At 46.3% G+C, this 18,788-nt stretch overlaps 1 protein-coding gene across 1 annotated transcript; it reads right to left on the bottom strand.

Annotated features, from left to right (window-relative positions):
- Positions 1-13,173: 13,173 nt before the first annotated feature.
- Positions 13,174-16,463, bottom strand: FAM240A (family with sequence similarity 240 member A). The gene is made up of 2 exons (XM_049777685.1): positions 16,321-16,463; positions 13,174-13,306 (listed from the first exon to the last, which is right to left on the bottom strand). The coding sequence occupies exons 1-2, from the start codon at positions 16,461-16,463 to the stop codon at positions 13,174-13,176; spliced, it is 276 nt and encodes a 91-aa protein (XP_049633642.1).
- Positions 16,464-18,788: the final 2,325 nt, after the last annotated feature.

Raw genomic sequence — 18,788 nt, 5'->3', positions numbered from 1 at the left:
CGCCAGAAAGACTTGATGTAGGGGCTGGAGAGATAGCATGGAGATAAGGCGTTTGCCTTTCATGCAGGAGGTCATCGGTTCGAATCCCAGCGTCCCATATGGTCCCCCGTGCCTGCCAGGAGCAATTTCTGAGCATGAAGCCAGGAGTAACCCCTGAGCACTGCCGGGTGTGACCCAAAAAAAAACTACAAAAAAAAAAAAAAAAAAAAGACTTGATGTAAATGCTGGCTCTAGTGTAGGTCTGACTAATACAGTAACTGGAGTCTGGGAGCAGGTTCACCACGGCTTGGCCTTTACTCCCTGTAGTGAGGACTTGAACCAGGTCACCTGCCAGGATGGGGAGAGGCTTGTTCTTGGAGAGATGTTGGTTTTTTGTTTGTTTGTTTTGTATTTGGGCCACACCCTGTGACGCTCGTGTTACTCCTGGCTATGTGCTCAGAAATCGCTCCTGGTTTGGGGGATCATATGGCACACGGGAGTGGTGGGAGAGGGTCGAACTGAGGTCCGTCCTAGGTCAGCCTCATGCAAGGTGAACGCCCTACCGCTCTGGCTCAAAGAGATGTTTTTTGTTTTGTTTTGTTTTGGTTTTTGGGCCACACCCGGCGGTGTTCAGGAGTTACTCCTGGCTGTCTGCTCAGAAATAGTTCCTGGCAGGCACGGGGGACCATATGGGACACTGGGATTCGAACCAACCACCTTTTTGGTCCTGAATCGGCTGCTTGCAAGGCAAATGCCACTGTGCTATCTCTCCGGGCCCAGAGAGGTGTTTTAATAGTGAATTTGACTATGACTGAATGGCTTGGGGGGAAGAATGGGCCAAGGGGAAGTCAGGTAAAGCTCAGACTGGGAGAATAAGTCAGGCCAATAGCTTCTTATCCTGAATGGTACAAAGGTCAGGTGGCCTGACTTCCAGATGTTCTTTCACAGAGGATGCTTCATGCTACCTGCAAGGTCACTGTGCCCCTTCATCGCCACACACTGCTCATGACCAGGAGCAGCCCTTGAGCCCCATCAGGTGTGGACCCAAACCAAAAAAAGCTTGGGAGCAGACAGGAAGTTGATGCCCAATTTCCAGAGTACCAGAGGCTCCTCATGCACCTGGAAGGGGTCAGCATTTGGCCCACACTGGCTGCAGGAAATGCTGCATAGTGGCCAGATTCTAGCCAAGGAATCTCTCTCCTAGAGCCTGGCTTCTGGGGCCCCAGGGGAGCTTTATAACCACAATCAGGGTGACAATCTCATGACTGGTTCCAGTTCCTCTACGTGCATGGTTCAGCTTCTGGACATTGATTTTTAGATAGCATTGCCCTCAGTCCTCATGGGTGCTGTTTTGTGGGACAGTGAAACAACAGCCCTGAGGGGTGGAGGAACTGGTGAATCCACACAGATTCCAGCAGGCTGTCATCCATACTGATAGCACAGATGACAGATGCTGTAAACATGGGTCACTCAGTTATTGGGAAAAGCTATGGCCAATGACAGCATCCAGTAAAGTGTGGGGAGGGAGATGAGAAAGAATATGTGACTGTGTGTGTGTGTGTGCTAAAGAGAGAGAAAGTGTGTGTGTGTGTGAGAGAGAGAGAGAGAGAGAGTGTGTGATTGTGGATGTATGCATGTGCATGAGTAACTTGTGTATGCAAGACTGCTCAGTGTGATTGTGAGCAGTGAGAGAGCATGTATGTGGATATATGAATGTGCATGTGTGAAACTAGAAAGGTAGACGATCCAGGTCTACCTGGCTCTATACCAAGGCTATCTACTCTGCTGGGGGGGGGGGGGAGTTGCCACTACCCAGTGGCTCTCATGGAGCTGAGCCTGGGGCCAGGACAGGGTGATTGCCTTTTACCTGCATTTCCAAAACCCAAAGTGACACTGCTCCTCATCGAAGAGCATGGCTCCCCTTTGAGGACACTGGACCCAGGGCACTGAGCTGAATCTACTTTTAGAGCAGATCATGCCAGAGCCTCTAAGAAAAGGCCAATCCAGGGGCCGGAGTGATAGCACAGCGGTAAGGCATTTGCCTTGCATGTGGCCAACACAGGATGGACCTGATTTGAATCCCAGTATCCCATAGGGCCCCTTGAACCTGCCAGGAGTGACTTCTGAGTTCAGAATTAGGAGTAACCCCTGAGTGTCACAGGTTTGACCCCAAAACAAAACAAACAGAAAAAGAGAACTTGTTAATGACTAAAAAATGCAGTTATCTGGGTGAACCCAGCGTCATCACAAAAGAAACTGAAGAGGGGGCCAGAGTGATACCACAGAGGTAGGTCATTTGCCTTGCATGCGGCTGACCCAGGACGAACTTGGGTTTGATCTCCAGCATCCCGTATAGTCTCCCAAGCCTGCCAGCACAGATCCAGGAGTAAGGCTTGAGCACTGCCAGGTGTGACCCTCAAACCAAACAAAAACAACAACAAAAGCTGAAGAGATGACCAGAGGTAAAGCCTGAGATCCCTATGCTACTGCCTTTAAAGATATGTGTGTGAGGGGCCAGAGAGATAGCATGAAGGTAGGGTGTTTGCCTTGCATGCAGGACGGTGGTTCGAATCTCGGCATCCCATATGGTCCCCCAAGCCTGCCAGGAACAATTTCTGATCATAGAGCCAGGAGTAATCCCTAAGCACTGCTGCTGGGTGTGACCAAACCCCCCCCCCAAAAAAAAGGTATGTGTGTGAGGTAGCATGCATTCAGGAACATGGGAAGCTTCTAGGTGCTAGGAACCCCCCCCAAATTAATTCTTCTCTAGAGCCTCCTGAAGGACAAGTCTCTGAAGACATGCCACTTTGATAGGTGGGGCATGTCCATAAAAGGCTGTGCCAGCTTATGAAAAGTTTGTCACTCTTGTAACCACCCCAAAGAACAAAGAATGAAATGAGAGTTGGGAGATGACTCAGTGGCATGCAGAACATGCTTTACATGCAGGAATCCCAGGTTCCATTCCAAGTATTGCATGGTCCTCCAAGAACTGCTGGAATTGGCCCTAAACATTCAGATAAGAGTAGTCCCCAGCATGTAGCCCAATGTCCCCCCAAATAAAAATGGAATATCACTTTTTTTTTTTTTTTTTTTTTTTGGTTTTTTGGGCCACACCGCTCAGGGTTTATTTCTGGCTATGTGCTCAGAAATCGCTCCTGGCTTGGGAACCATATGGAATGCCAGGGGATCGAACCACAGTCTGTCCTAGGTTAGCACATGTAAGGCAAATGCCCTACTGTTTGCACCACTGCTTCGGCCCCTGGATTATTACTTAGAATTAGGGTTACCAGCAGAAGAGAAAGCACAGTGGTAGGGCGTTTGCCTTGCACACAACCAATCCAGGACAGAAGGTGGTTTGAATCCCAGCATCCCATATGTTCCCTGTGCCTGCTCTGAGCACAGAGCCAGGAGTAACCCCTGAGCACTGCCAAGTGTGACCCAAAAACAAACAATCAAAAGAATTAGGATTACCATAATAATAACCTTTTCATCTGAAAAGCCTATCCTTATGTCAAGATAAATATAGGACAGGAGAATTCCTCAACTCTCTTCTCTTTGGTTTTGGGGTCACACCTAGTGGTGTTTAGGACTTCCTGGCCTTTGGACTTAAGCATCACTCTTGGCAGGGCTTGTAGGATCATATGTGCTGCTATGAATTGAACCCAGGTTGATCATATTTAAGGCAAGTAAGTGCCCTACCTACTGTACTATTACTCTGGCCATATATCTCTCTTTTTGAAGCCCTGGGCTTCTCTCCATTATTCAGTTTGGTGTTTATTCTCATATTTTGCCACATTTACTTTAGAATCTATATCCGGGCCCGGAGAGATAGCTCAGCGGCGTTTGCCTTGCAAGCAGCCAATGCACGACGAAAGGTGGTTGGTTCGAATCCCGGTGTCTCATATGGTCCCCCGTGCCTGCCAGGAGCTATTTCTGAGCAGACAGCCAGGAGTAACCACCCCTGAGCACCGCCGGGTGTGGCCCAAAAAAACAAAACAAAACAAAAAGAATCTATATCCATGTAGATTCTCCATATAAATGTAATTCAATTTTTCCCCCTTCTAGTCTATCTGATGTTAATTTGATTCCTTGACAGCTGGAAAAAACAAAAAATCCAGGGACTGGGAGAAACTTTTTATCCATCTTCTACACTTTGAAGAGGAGCAACTTTGAATGTCTGACCTATAGAACATAGTGGTGGTTGTGGTGGGAGGCCTTGAGCAAGGGTTCGGCAGGTAGGACAATTGCCTTGCAGGTGGCCTGCCTAGATTTAGTTCCTACATCCCATATGGTCCCCAGAGCCAGCCAGGAATAATTCCTGAGTGCAGGAGTAATCCCTGGTCATCATTGGATGTGACCTAAAAACAAACAGCAACAACAACAACAACAAAACAAAGCATTGATGTTACTTTAAGCTACTAATGTGTGATTGCTTCTAGACTAATAGAAAATACATGCTCTGGTTAAGTTGTTGGTTTCTCTGGAGCTGAGAGATGGCTCAGTAGGCCTGAGTACATCTTTTGTGTGCAGGAGCCCTGGGTTTGCCTCGTGTCCCCCCAAACACTACGAGGATGACCCCTGAGCACGAAGCAGGGAGTAAACCCCTGAGTACTGTCAGGTCTAGATTTTACTACCCCCCACCCCATCCTCTTTATTAACATGATGGATGTGGTTTTATTCCCCACCCCTCACCTTCTGGTGAGAGAGTACTTAGAGATAATAGGATCTCTCCAGACTTTCTCCTTGCAGATCAATCTCTCTTGGTTTCATGCCTAGGGCTCAGAGGAAAGGTTAATGCAGAAACTGGAGGAGAAAGGTTTTCTAAGGGATATGCTGATATCATGGGCTTTATTCACCTGGTGAACTCCAGAGTCTGGAAGATGCAGCTATTGCCAATATTGCAATTGAGCTGTGTACCCTGAGGCTCCAAATCCCATTCATGGAAGAACTAATAGTTAGGGTCCAGAGTCAAAGGATGAGACCACACAACTGGAGTAAAGCTGAACGAAACTTTAATCAGTCTGCCAACAGCCCCCAAACTGGCCAATTAGGGTCATCTCTAGAAGAAGATGAACCCTGCCCAAGGTCATGAAGAGGATTATGTAGAGAAGGGATGTAGAGAGGTTCTAGCTTTTTGATGATCTTTAAAATGATTGGCTATTGTCAATATTGTAGTACCTTCCTACTACTCTCGTGTCCTTTCCTGACAGGCTACCTGGTATGGCCAGGTAGGTATTAATAGAAATACCAGCTTGGGTAGGTGTTAATAGAAATAGGCTTGAGGAAGCCTAGCATCTGGCTTACCCCAGGTGGTCCTTACAAAATGACATCTCTCCCTGCTCAGAACCTAATAGATGCTGACATGTGGTCTTTACAAAATGGTATCACTCCTTGTTCAGAACCCAGGACCCCACACTAGTCAAATGCTATTTGAGTGAAACTAAATGCACTTGGCTCTAGTTTATACAAATCAGAAGAGTCAAAGTGACTTTAAGGACATTCACAGCTGCTAAGACAGTACAAAAATGAGGGTGGATGAAGGTGTTGGGAACCAATCATTCAGGACCTCCAGCATCTCTGCTCTTCTGCGAGGAGCAGCGCTGGTCATCTCTGCACTAAACTGTCTTATCAGGATGTTTTAGATCATGAAGACCTCGCAGGTGGTATTTCTTGGGTAGAACTGCTTATCCCTATAGAGAGAAAGCTCTCTGAAGTTAGCTCACAAAGAACTTCTCTTACTAAAGGTAGAGAAAATGATTACTCCGTAGGAAGAGAGCAGGCAAGCTTCCTGTCCATTACAAAAACCCATTTATTAAAGATGGGGGGTATGTGGAGCGATTGCACAGCAGTAGGGCATTTGCTTTGCACAGGGCTCACTGGGGTTTGATCCCCAGCATCCCAGATGGTCCACCAGCACTTCTAAGAGTGATTCCTGAATGCAGAGCCAGAAGTAACCCCTGAGTAATTCCTTTATGGCCCCCAAGCAACAAAACAAAAAAGATGTGGTGTCTCGGGGCTGGAGAGATAGCACAGTGGTAGGGCATTTGCCTTGCTTGCAACTGACCCAGAAAGGGCAGTGGTTTGAATCTCAGCATCCCATATGGTCCCCTGAACCTGCCAGGAGCTATTTCTGAGCACAGAGCCAGGAGTAACCCCTGAGTGCCACAAACAAACAAAAGATGTGGAGTCTTGGGGCCGGAGAGATAGCATGGAGGTAAGGCGTTTGCCTTTCATGCAGGAGGTCATCCGTTCGAATCCCGGCATCCCATATGGTCCCCCGTGCCTGCCAGGAGCAATTTCTGAGCCTGGAGCCAGGAATAACCCCTGAGCACGGCCGGGTGTGACTCAAAAACCACACACACACAAAAAAAAGATGTGGAGTCTTCATGTCAGGTTTCAGCCCTGTCCCTCTTTCCATTGTGCTGCCAGGAACATTGTTCAAAGAGCTGCCATGAATGCTGCCACCTGGATAATGCTGCTGCTGTACTGTGCCTTGGACCCAAGTGTTGAATCAAATATTCAACACCCAAGGCCTAAGGACTGTGCTTACTTTTGGATAAAACCCTAGACTTAGTGTGTTTGACAACTGAGTTTTGAAAGCAAACTAAAATAACTTTCTTTTCCCATGGTCCTCCTTGGGCCATAGGTAGATTTTCCCTTTAGAACCCATCAAAAGTGTAAAGTGATACTAACAACCTAAACAAAAGTGTTTTCCTCAACTTCCTTTATCCCTAACCTCTTCTTTTGATATGTAAAAGTCCACCTGGATTATTAGATCTTCCCCCCCCTGGGATTGGGGGTTGGTTTTAATAAAGAGAGGAGTTTGGCTTTAAGCTGGAGAGAAAGAGCTTGGCATAGGTAGCATATGGCAGAGAGAGACCAGGAAGCAAAAGGCAGGCTGATTCCAGTTAACCTTTTCCTCACTGCTTGGTGTATTATTTCTCCATGGCTACCCTGCTTCATCATACCTGTACATCTAAGGAGTTAGAAACACGGTGCTAAGTCCGGAGAGATAGTAGGAGGTAAGGCATTTGCCTTGCATGCAGAAGGACAGTAGTTCGAATCCTGGCATCCCATATGGTCCCCGGAGCCTGCCAGGAGCAATTTCTGAGCATAGAGCCAGGAATAACCCCTGAGCAACTACCGGGTGTGGCCCAAAAAAACAAGAAAAAAAAAAAAAAAAGAAAAGAAACACCTTGCCTGGGGTGGTCTCACCCAACTTGTGGATTTATATTTTTATTTTACAACTGGTGCCGAACAGGAACAGGATCTTCACAGCTCAACATGATTTACTTCTAAGTTTGTGGTACAAGAGTTTGTGAAGAATGCAGTGTTGTCACTACCCAACAGAGGTCAGAGACTATTAACAAATCTGACTCCCTTATTTCTGGGCTCTGTCTGGGTTGGAGGCTGCCAGAGTAGAGTAGCTTGGTTGAGATTGCTCTTACTGTGTGTTCTCTTGCTTGTCTGACCTCTCCTGCCTTCCTGGAGGGCTTCTGGTTCAGAGAACAGGAGTTGTTTGTGGGAGGCTGGGAAAAGATAAGAGGAGGGAAAAGATAAACATTTATTGGGGCCAGAGTGATAGCACAGTGGTAGGGCATTTGCCTTGCATGCAGCCCATCCAGTACCATCCAGATGGTGGTTGGAATCAGGGCGCCCCATATAGTCCCCCAAACCAGGAACGATTTCTGAGTGCATAGCCAGGAGTAACCCCTGAGCGTCACTGGGTGTGGCCCACCCCACCCACCCCCGCAAATGATAAGCATTTTTTTTTTATCACTCTTCCCTCAGATAGTTTCCTCAGGGTTTCCTCCAGATGTGACTTCTCCCGGTTTCTCTGGGAATCCTCCTGATTGCCCTCTGCTCACACCAATAGGTAGGATAGCTGTCTGTCCTTCCAATGTTAGAGACTAGAGCAGCTCCTGCAGGTTCTGAATCTTCTGGGTGATCCTTCTCAATGCTTCTGTTTCTCAAATCTTTTCAAGTATGTGATCTCTGCTGAACTCTCACCACACCTCCTCTTTCTTTATGCCCTTGATAGAAACTGTCATAATCAAGGATGAATTTGTCTAAGCCTTGGGCAACTATAATCCTAGAAAGCTCTTCCTTCACTCATCTTTGGGGGGCTTTTTTTGGTTTCAATTTTACTTTTTTTCCTTCTCATTTTTCTTAGGTCCCAAGTTCTTAGTGACTTGGGAGTTATTCTCCAAGATGAGCTCCTGGGGATGAGGAAGAGTTGCTTGGGGCTATAGTCACCATTGAGGGGCAGGGACCACCCATCATGAGAGAGCCCCTCTGGTTATAACAACACAATCCTATTTACTCGGGGAAACCACAGAGCAGCCGCCCCGGAGCTGAGCTCAGACTTGGCACTGAGCAACCAACAGATTAAGAGAAGCTTCCATTGCTACCACACCCCTGACAATTCTTCATTTTATAAGCCAAGTGGAAACATTTCGGACAATTATAAAATACTGGAGAGCCTCCTGGTTAGGAAGTGCTCTTTTGAAAAGGAGAAGAAGCCTCTGAAGAGTAGCAACTGTCATGGGCCTGTTTTATGTTGACTCACTCAGACAAACTGAGCGCGTTCTCTGCTAAATGTGGGGGATATGAGCCCGTTTTCCTCAGCTCTACTTTGAATGGCGCTATTATTCAGGAGTTTCTCATGGAACTATGTACTTGTGCCATATGCAAACCCTCTGTTCATTTGTCTAAAAAAGATATGCTTTGTGTCTTGGAACTTATTGTGAGTTGGTGTTCCAGACCCCAGGCTGTGGCAAATGCCAAGGCAGCCAAGGTTTTAGCCTTCATATTTCATCTCCAGCCTCCTGAAGTAAGTTCTGGGTCTTCCTTAACTTCCCTTCCCTTTTCTCTCACAGACCATGTGGCTAGAATCTCCTTTTCCTGGTCTCTCCACTGTATTTCTCAAGTTCTCTAAAGCTGACCTTCAGCTCAGGAGAGGGGCTTCATTGGGATGACTTTCCACCAATTACAGACTGGGGAGCAGTCTCTACTCATCTCCAGGGAATCATATTTTTCAAGGAGCTACAAGCAACACTAATGGGTTTTTTCAGAGGACACCCAGTCAATAGTGCAGGATTCAAAGCCTGATTCATTCTCAGAGACTCTGTGGACCTGAAAAACATAATCTTATGTTATCTACCAGGTATTTTACAGGAGTTAAACCAGGTTCTGTAGAAACATATTTTTCCCAAAACGATATTCCTGTGTGCTTTAAAAAGATGAGTTAAAGGTCAGAATGATAGTAAGCCGTTAGGGCACTTGCCGTGTGTGCGGTTGACCTGGTTTCAATTCCTGACACCTCTTATGGCCTCCTGATTCCACAGAGAGTGATCTCTGAACACAGAGCCAGGAGTAAGTCCTGAGTACCTCCAGGTGTGGCCTCCAAACAAAATAAACAAAAAGATGAGGTATAGGCCTGAGAGATAGCTCAAGTGATTAGAGTACATGTTTTCCTAGTAGTAGACCTGGGTTCAATCTTTGGTAGCACATGATCCCTTGAGCACAGAGCTAGGAGCAACCTCTGAGTGTCACTGGGGGTGGTCAAAGCAAAAATACACAATGGAGGCAGACATGAAAAGTTGACTTTATGTTTCTGTCCTAAAAGTGTAGCTTCATTCTGCTTGTGCACGAGTGCTTTACAAAAAATATTCGATAGGCCAGAGAACAGTGGTAGAGCATTTGCCTTGCCTGATGCTGATCTGGGATAGACCAGGTTCAATCCCAGGGCAGCCCATATGGCCCCCCATGCCTGCCAGGAGATATTTCTATTTTCTTTTCTTCTTTTGGTTTTTGGGTCATATCTGGTGGCGCTCAGGAGTTACTTCTGGCTTTGTGCTCAGAAATCGCTCCTGGGCCGGGGAGATAGCATGGAGGTAAGGCGTTTGCCTTTCATGCAGAAGGTCATTGGTTCGAATCCCGGTGTCCCATATGGTCCCCCGTGCCTGCCAGGAGCAATTTCTGAGCATGGAGCCAGGAGTAACCCCTGAGCACTGCTGGGTGTGACCCAAAAAACACACACAAAAAAAAAAAAATTTGGGGCCGGTGAGGTGGCGCTAGAGGTAAGGTGTCTGCCTTGCAAGCGCTAGCCAAGGAAGGACCTCGGTTCAATCCCCCGGCATCCCATATGGTCCCCCCAAGCCAGGGGCAATTTCTGAGCGCGTAGCCAGGAGTAACCCCTGAGCATCAAACGGGTGTGGCCCGAAAAACCAAAAAAAAAAAAAAAAAAAAAAAAAAGAAATCGCTCCTGGCTTGGGGGACCATATGGAATGGCAGGGATTGAACCGGGTCCATCCTGGGTCAGCAAGGTAAACACTGCTCCTGTTCAGGAGACATTTCTGAGCACAGAGCCAGGAGTAACCCCTGTGCGCCGCCAGGTATGCCCCCCCCAAAAAAAAACAAACAAAAAACTTAAAGCATTGTAATACCAGCAAGCCATCAGTTCAAACCTCCAGGTTTCTGTAGAAGGCAACTGCAAGGACAGCTAAACTAGCTCCTCTGCTGGGATACACAGGCTGCACTCGTGTCTGCTGAGCCGCTTACTCCTTTATACTGTGCTTGCCGAAAACAGGTCCTTGCAATGGGAAAACTGAAACCCTTGCTCTTGCTGGCAGAAAGCCTCAGGATGTTCTCTGCCTCTCCTAGGCACCATAGTCCTTTGCTGAATGGTGTCCTCATGGGCCTCACTATAAGATTAGGATTCTGTCTGTTTTTAAAAACTTGGTGTTTGGAGCTGGAGAGATAGCACAGCGGTGTGGATTTGCCTTGCATGTGGCCAAGCTGGGAGGGACCCGGTTCAATTCCCAGCATCCTGGCCTGCCAGGGGTGATTTCTGAGTGCAGAGCCAGGAGTAACCCCTGATTGTCGCTGGGTGTGGCCCCCAAACCAATCAATCAATCAATCAATCAATAACATTTAAAAAACAAGCAAAATAACACAACAAAAACATCCAAAAAAAAATTGATTCATGTCACCCAACTAAGATTCTACATAAGAATTCTCTTTGTGGGCCCGGACAGCGACATTTGCCTTGCAAACAGCCAATCCAGGACCAAAGGTGGTTGGTTCGAATCCCTGTGTCCCATATGGTCCCCCGTGCCTGCCAGGAGCTATTTCTGAGTAGACAGCCAGCAGTAACCCTGAGCATAGCCGGGTGTGGCCCCCCACCCAAAAAAAAAAAAAGAATTCTCTTTGTGGGGCTGGAGAGATAGCATGGAGGTAAGGCCTTTGCCTTTCATGCAGAAGGTCATTGGTTCGAATCCCAGCATCCCATATGGTCCCCTGAGCGTGCCAGGAGCGATTTCTGAGCATGGAGCCAGGAATGACCCCTGCCGGGTGTAACCCAAAAACAAAAAACAAAACAAACAAAAAAAAAAGAATTCTCTTTGTGTGTTTAATTAAAACAGGAGGGAGTAGAAGAGCCCGAGTGGTGGCGCAAGTGGTAGGGCATTTGCCTTGCACACGCTAACCTAGGACAGACTGTGGTTTGATCTCCCAGCATCCCATGTGGTCCCCCAAGCGAGGAGCAATTTCTGAGCGCAAAGATGGGGAGTCACCGGGTGTGCCCCCCCAAAAAAAAAAACAGGAGAGGTAACACAATACAGGACTTTCTTTGTAGCTTCAGAACCAACAGCATTTTATGCCATAGCAGGGAAGTGGGGGGGGACTGAAGTCCCTCACTTCCTATGGCCCAAAATGCCCCTGTCCTACTCTATGTCTTCAGGATTATCACCCTGTGCACGTAAGGCCTTGCAGCTGCTCGCTCCCCACTTACCTTCTTTTCACCTTCTCAGGTTTTTATAATCTGAACATCTGTTGTCTGAGGTCCAGGTATGGTTTGCACTTTTATTTGTTGCTCTCCAGTTTGCACTTTTAGGTGCAATTGCCTTATATTGCTATTCCTTTCAACTGAGAGGTGGGTCGGGGAGTGACAATGATATATTTCCAAGTTGAGAATCTATGTGGGGGCCCGGAGAGATAGCACAGCGCCGTTTGCCTTGCAAGCAGCCGATCCAGGACCTAAGGTGGTTGGTTCAAATCCCAGTGTCCCATATGGTCCCCCATGCCTGCCAGGAGCTATTTCTGAGCAGACAGCCAGGAGTAACCCCTAAGCACCGCTGGGTGTGGCCCAAAAACCAGAAAAAAAAAAAGAGAGAGAGAGAATCTATGTGGCCAACATTTTGCTGGGGAGGCCAGCTATCTTTTGGCTGAGTTGATGTAGAGTAAGTTACCAGTACAGGCTGAAAGCAAAGACAGGAGTGCACACCAGGATAGGTAAGACAAATAAGTTTTATTCAAAGTACCTTGATCATTCTCTAATGGTGCAAGTTAAGTGTATTTTTTTACTTAGCACATTTTTATTCATGGAAGGAAAAGTGCCATTAGATCCATTTCTTCTCAAAGCTTATTTTTAAAGGCTATTTACATTATTTTAATTCCCGCAGAGAGTTGCATTTCTTTTCTCATAACAAATAAAACAAAATGAGGAGGATAGCTCAAAGGGACAGGGCGCATGCCTCGCTTGCATGGATCACCAGGTTTCTTGCTCAGTATTGCTTGAGGATGCTCTCTCCAACCTCCCTCCCCCTACCCCACCCCTAAAGAAAAAGTAAGACAAGAGAAAAGATTTCATAAAATTGTTTCTGAGAACATGGCCGGAGCGGTGGCGCAGACTGTAGGGCATTTGCCTTGCACGAGCTAACCTAGGAAGGACCGTGGTTCAATTCCCCGGCATCCCATATTGTCCCCCAAGCCAGGGGCGATTTCTGAGCACATAGCCAGGAGTAACCTCTGAGCATCAGCGAGGGTGGCCCAAAAAAACCAAAAACCAAAAAAAATAGAATTGTTTCTGAGGAGTGAAACAACCATGACAAGCTAAAATATAGCTCTAAAGATCCTCTTCCCTCGTGTGCTTAGAATTTAAAATATTTGGTTTTCAGAATAAAATTATATATAAATACAATATGCTGCAAGGAGCTTCGACGTTAAATGATTTCATTTTAGGGGCCCTGGGAATAATATCCTAGTCTTCATGCAGATAGGACTGACTTGGCTAGTCAGTTCCACTAGCTCTGAGAGGAGTTTTCAGGGAACCTCCTATCAGGTGGAGTGGAGTAGCAGAATAAGCTGAGTTAGAGCAAAGCGTGCAGTTTGCAGCAACTTAAAGCAGTGGCCTCAGTGCCCCGAATCCTCCTGTGTCAGTGAAGCAAGAAGCTCCCGGCCAACACTGGCCCGTTTCTCAGTCTCATCTGGGTTGTTCCTTAGTCTCAGCTTTGTTTCCAGTCTCTGCTTCCATTCTTCTCGGAGCCTGAAAACAAAAACACAGCACACACAAATGGAGCCTGTCTGTCTGTCCGTGGCTGGGTCAAGGAAACTTTTCTTATTTTTCCCTGAAGGGGCGTGGTGTGTGTGTATGTGTGTGTGTGTGTGTGTGTGTGTGTGTGTGTGTGTGTGTGTGTGTAGTGTGTTAGCTTTCAGAGTTAAGTAGAAGGCTTGTGAATTTAAATAAGTTCATCTTGCAACTTTCACATTCTGTTCAAAGTATTCTAATTTTAATCCCCTAAACCTTTCTTTGGGTGAAATATCTTTAAAGGATGTTGTGTGTGTGTGTGTGTGTGTGTGTGTGTGTGTGTGAGAGAGAGAGAGAGAGACAGAGAGACAGAGAGACAGAGAGAGACAGAGAGAGACAGAGAGATAGAGAGAGAGACAGAGAGAGACAGAGACAGAGAAAGAGAGAGACAGAGACAGACAGAGAGTACGTATGTGTGAAACTCGTCAGTCTAGAATTACCTACTCAGCAAAGTTATGTTAGGCCCTCTTTCAAAAAGAGAAATGAGGGTGGGTAGTGGCCACACTGGGAAGTGCTTAGGGCTTATTTCTGGCTCTGGGCTCAGGAGTCACTCCTGGTGGGTCTTGGGGACCATGTGGGATTTCGGGGATTGAATCTGTAAGGCAAGTAACTTACTGTGCTATCTCTCCAGCCTCCCAAATATAGATGTTTTGAGAGATGAGAGAGCTGAACAAATGCATCAGTAGTATACTGTCACTACCTGACATTTTATTATTTATTTATTTGGTCTTTGGGTCACACTCAGGACACTCAGGAGTTACTCCTGGATCTGCACTCAGAATTAGCTCCTGGCAGGCTCAGGGGACCATGTGGGATGCCGAGATTCGAACCGGGGTTTGTCCTATGTTGGCCACATGCAGGCAAACACCTTACTGCTGTTCTATTGCTACAGCCCCAACTACCTGACTCATCCAGAGTGATAGAGTGATAGTACAGCTTGTAGGGCAATTTCCGTACATGTTGCCAACCCGGGTTTGATCCCAGGCATCCTATAGGGTCCCCCAAGCCCTGCCAGAAGTAGTAATTACTAAGTTCAGAACTGAAGTAATGCTTGACCGTTGCTGGGTGTGGCCCCAAAACAAAACCAAACAAAAACATTTTTTTTGTTGTTTTTAGGTCACACCCAGCGGTGCTCAGCAGTTACTCCTGGCTCTGGTCAGAAATTGCTTCTGGCAGGCTCGGGGGACCATATGGGATGCTGGGGATTGAACTTGGGTCCATCCTGGGTTGGCCATGTGAAAGGTAAATGCCCTACCACTGTGCTATCACTTTGACCCCACCAAATAAAAATCTTAAAGTAAAAACAAAACAAAACAGAGGAACTCTGACCCAGAAAGAAGACAGACAGAAAAGAAAGCTGTAGCACATAAAGGAGAGCAGAGCCCCTGAAAAGGGCTCATTGTGGCTACAAGTGAATTAATTATTTTATTTAAATCTCTTTAAAAAGAGAGGCTGGAGAGATATTATAGCAGGTTAGGTACTTGCTTTGCACACTAGACTATAATGTATAAGCTTGCATGCAATTGACCCAGGTTCAGTCTCCAGTGCTTCATATAGTCCCCCAAGTCCCATCAGGAGTGATTCCTAGTACAGAACTTGGAGTAAACCCTGAGCACAGCTGGATGTGGCCTCCCACATCAAAACAGAAACAAGATAAACAACAGTTGGAAACAGAACCTTTTTTCCCTCATCAACTCGGTGTTTATGACATCAGCAAAAGTCCTGTAATTTGTGTCACATCACAAAGCCAGCAGCAAAGGACTGACTCATTTTCCTGGAAGTTTCTTGCCTCACTGTGGTAAGGCTGATAAAAATCTTAGAGCAGGGCCTGAGAGATAGCATGGAGGTAGGGTGTTTGTCTTGCATGCAGAAGGATGGTGGTTCGAATCCCAGCATCCTATATGGTCCTCCGAGCCTGCCTGGAGCAATTTCTGAGTGTAGAGCCAGGAGCAACCCCTAAGCGCTGCGGGTGTGACTCAAAAACCAAAAATAAAATAAAATAAAATAAAATAAAATAAAATAAATAAAATAAAATAAAATAAAATAAAATAACATCTTAGAGCAGAGCTGGATTGATAGTACAGCAGGTAAGACACTTGTTTTCCACATGATAGAACTGGGTTGGGGGTCTGGAGAGATAGCATAATGGAAGGCATTTGCCTTGCATGAAGAAGGACGGTGGTTCGAATCCCGGCATCCCATATGGTCCACCGAGCCTGCCAGGAGCGTAGAGCCAGGAGTAACCCCTGAGTGCTGCCGGGTGTGACCCAAAAACCAAAAAAAAGAAAAAAATTCTTGTTAGGTTTCATCCTGCTTGGCTAATCAGTGGGTGACAGGGCGGTGTTGACATCTCCCACTATTACTGTGTGGCTACTGATGTCTTCTTTCAGATTTGTCAATAATTGTTTTAAATATTTTGCTGGTTCCTCATTGGGTATGTATTATTTGTTTAGGAGTGTGATTTCTTCCTGTTGTACATATCCTTTGACTATTATAAAAATGTAGTGGTGAGTGCAGTTAGAGAAATAACTACACTAACAACTATCATAACAATGGTAAAGAGAGAAGTAGAATGCCAGTCTCAAAGACAGGCAGGGGGTGAGGAAAGAAGATGGGGGGCATTGGTGGTGGGAAGGTTGCACTGGTTGAGGGTGTGTTCTTTTTTATGACTGAAACCCAACTTCAAACATGTTTGTAATTATGGTACTCAAATAAAGATGTTATTTTATACATATACATACATACGTATATATATATATATATAAATCCACAAGAAGGCAAAAGAGAGGGAACAGGACAAATGAGAAGCAGGGGAGTGGTTTGAATGTGTGAGCACTTGTCTTAAACATCCGTGAGTCCTAGTTGAATCAGGGTATCATATGCTCCTTCTCTTAGCATTGCCAAATATATCCCCCTATTACATTTATTTGAAGCAATTGATGAATAAAGAAAGAGATAGTCAAGCTACAGACCTTCTCAATGCACTCCTTCCCAGGCGGTATTCCTCTGACTCCCGGTAATAAGTTTGTTTTCCGATTTCCCTTTCCCAGAAGCGCTTGAGCTCGTGACAGGTATGCCCGCAGAAGATCTCCCGGCGAACGTACTGATTGTTCATCCCCTAAAGAAGAAAGAAGAAGAAGAAGAAGAAGAAGAAGAAGAAGAAGAAGAAGAAGAAGAAGAAGAAGAAGAAGAAGAAGAAGAAGAAGAAGAAGAAGAAGAAGAAGAAAAGAGGAGGAGGAGGGAGAAAAGAAGAAGAAGAAGAAGAAGAAGAAGAGAAGAAGAAGGAGGAGGAGGAGGAGAAGGAGGAAGAGGAGGAGGAAGAGGAGGAGGAGGAGAAGAAGAAGGAGGAGGAGGAAGAGGAGGAGGAGGAGGAGAAGAAGAAGAAGAAGAAGAAGAAGAAGAAGAAGAAGAAGAAGAAGAAAAAAGAGGAGGAGGAGGGAGAAAAGAAGAAGAGAAGAAGAGAAGAAGAGAAGAAGAGGAGGAGGAGGAAGAGGAGGAGGAGAAGAAGAAGAAGAAGAAAAGAGGAGGAAGAGGGAGAAAAGAAGAAGAGAAGAAGAGAAGAAGAGAAGAAGAGGAGGAGGAGGAAGAGGAGGAGGAGGAGAAGAAGAAGAAGAAAAGAGGAGGAGGAGGGAGAAAAGAAGAGAAGAGAAGAAGAGGAGGAGGGAGAAAAGAAGAAGAGAAGAAGAAGAAGAGAAGAAGAAGAAGAAGAAGAAGAAGAAGAAGAAGAAGAAGAAGAAGAAGAAGAAGAAGAAGAAGAAGAAGAAGAAGAAGGAGGCATCCCCCGAACCCCCAAAGGACATGGACCCTTGCACTTGCTCTCTGGAGGATACAGACTGTTGGAATCTACACCCATTCATTTAGTTAAGGCAGAAATTGGTGGTGCTGGGGTATCCTGCCAGTGAGGTAGCTTCCAGTGATGCTCGAGGGCCATGCAGTGTTGGGGACTGATCTTGGGGCTCCCACCTGCAAATCATGTGCTCTATGAAATGTGCCTCTTTTGTTTTGTTTTGTTTTGTTTTGTTTTTGTTTTTGGGCCACACCCGGTGATGCTCAGGGGTTACTCCTGGCTCTATGCTCAGAAATCGCTCCTGGCAGGCACAGGGGACCATATGGGACACTGAGATTTGAACCAACCACCTTTGGTCCTGGATCGGCTGCTTGCAAGGCAAACACCGCTGTGCTATCTCTCCAGGCCCCAATATGTGCCTCTTTTTGATACTACCTCACAGGCTTGTAATTAACTGCATGTGCTGGGCATTTTCTGCACAGTTGTCTTAGTTCTCCCAGCTTCCTCACAAGATAAGCATCATCTTCCTTCCTAATAAGGGAGATAATTGAAAAGCTCCAGAACTTGCCTTGCCTTCTCATATCTATAACTGACAGTGGATTGTTAGGTTACCGTCCACCTTATTTTACCCAAAACAAAGATCATCCTTGATTTCTTTATATGTTTGTTTACAACTTGGATTCACGCCCAAGACTGTCATACTTGTAAACCTGGGTGGATTTTACTACCCCCCCACAAGGGTGATCCCTGTACTCAATAAAAACAGTAGTTCTGGCAAGCAGTAGGAACTCCACACTAGGTAGAAGACTTCCAGACTACACTTGTTTCTCCCTCAGGTCTGAATTCTTTCATGCACATCCTTATTCAGACACATTCACTTGGGCTTGGAGATACAGCATATGAGGTGATTTTACAACTGGCACCCAAACAGAGACCTGAACCCTGAACCCTTGGGCTATACCTAGAGATGCTCAGGGGTTATTCTTGGTTCTACATTCCGGGATCAGCCCTGGCAGTGTTCAGGGGGCCATATGGGATGTCAGGAATCAAACCTGGGTCAGCTGCATGCAAGGCAAGCACCCTACCTGCTGTACAGTCTCTCCAGCCCCAATATTCCTAAGCATTTTGCTTTCAGGGCTTGTCACAAAAAACTTTCCCAATATCACACAGGGAGCAAAGAATCTTGAGATATGTGCATGGAATGTACATTGCAGACATGCCAGTGCTCTTGGTTCTATTTTTTTTTTTTGTTTGTTTTGTTTTGGTTTTTGGGCCATAACCGACCATGCTCAGGGGTTACTCCTGGCTATCTGCTCAGAAATAGCTCCTGGCAGGCATGGGGGACCATATGGGACGCCGGGATTCGAACCAACCACCTTAGGTTCTGGATCAGCTGCTTGCAAGGCAAACACCACTGTGCTATCTCTCTGGCCCCTGCTCTTGGTTTTATTAAGGCAGTGCCCTGCTCCCAATTCTTACTGGGTCTGAGAGACTGGAAAGCTCTGCCTGTTGCTGGATGGACATCCACCTCATGATAAAGTTGAGGAGCTGGGGCGGTTTCCCTCCTGGAAGGAACCATCTTTCAGAGTCATAAGATTGGGGATTTGGGTGAAAAAGTGGGGTCCAGGCTTTTTTGTTAGTTTTTTTAAGCCA

Source organism: Suncus etruscus, chromosome 7 (genome assembly GCF_024139225.1).
Source record: "Suncus etruscus isolate mSunEtr1 chromosome 7, mSunEtr1.pri.cur, whole genome shotgun sequence".
NCBI lineage: Eukaryota > Metazoa > Chordata > Mammalia > Eulipotyphla > Soricidae > Suncus > Suncus etruscus.
This window is presented reverse-complemented; position numbering and strand designations above follow the sequence as displayed.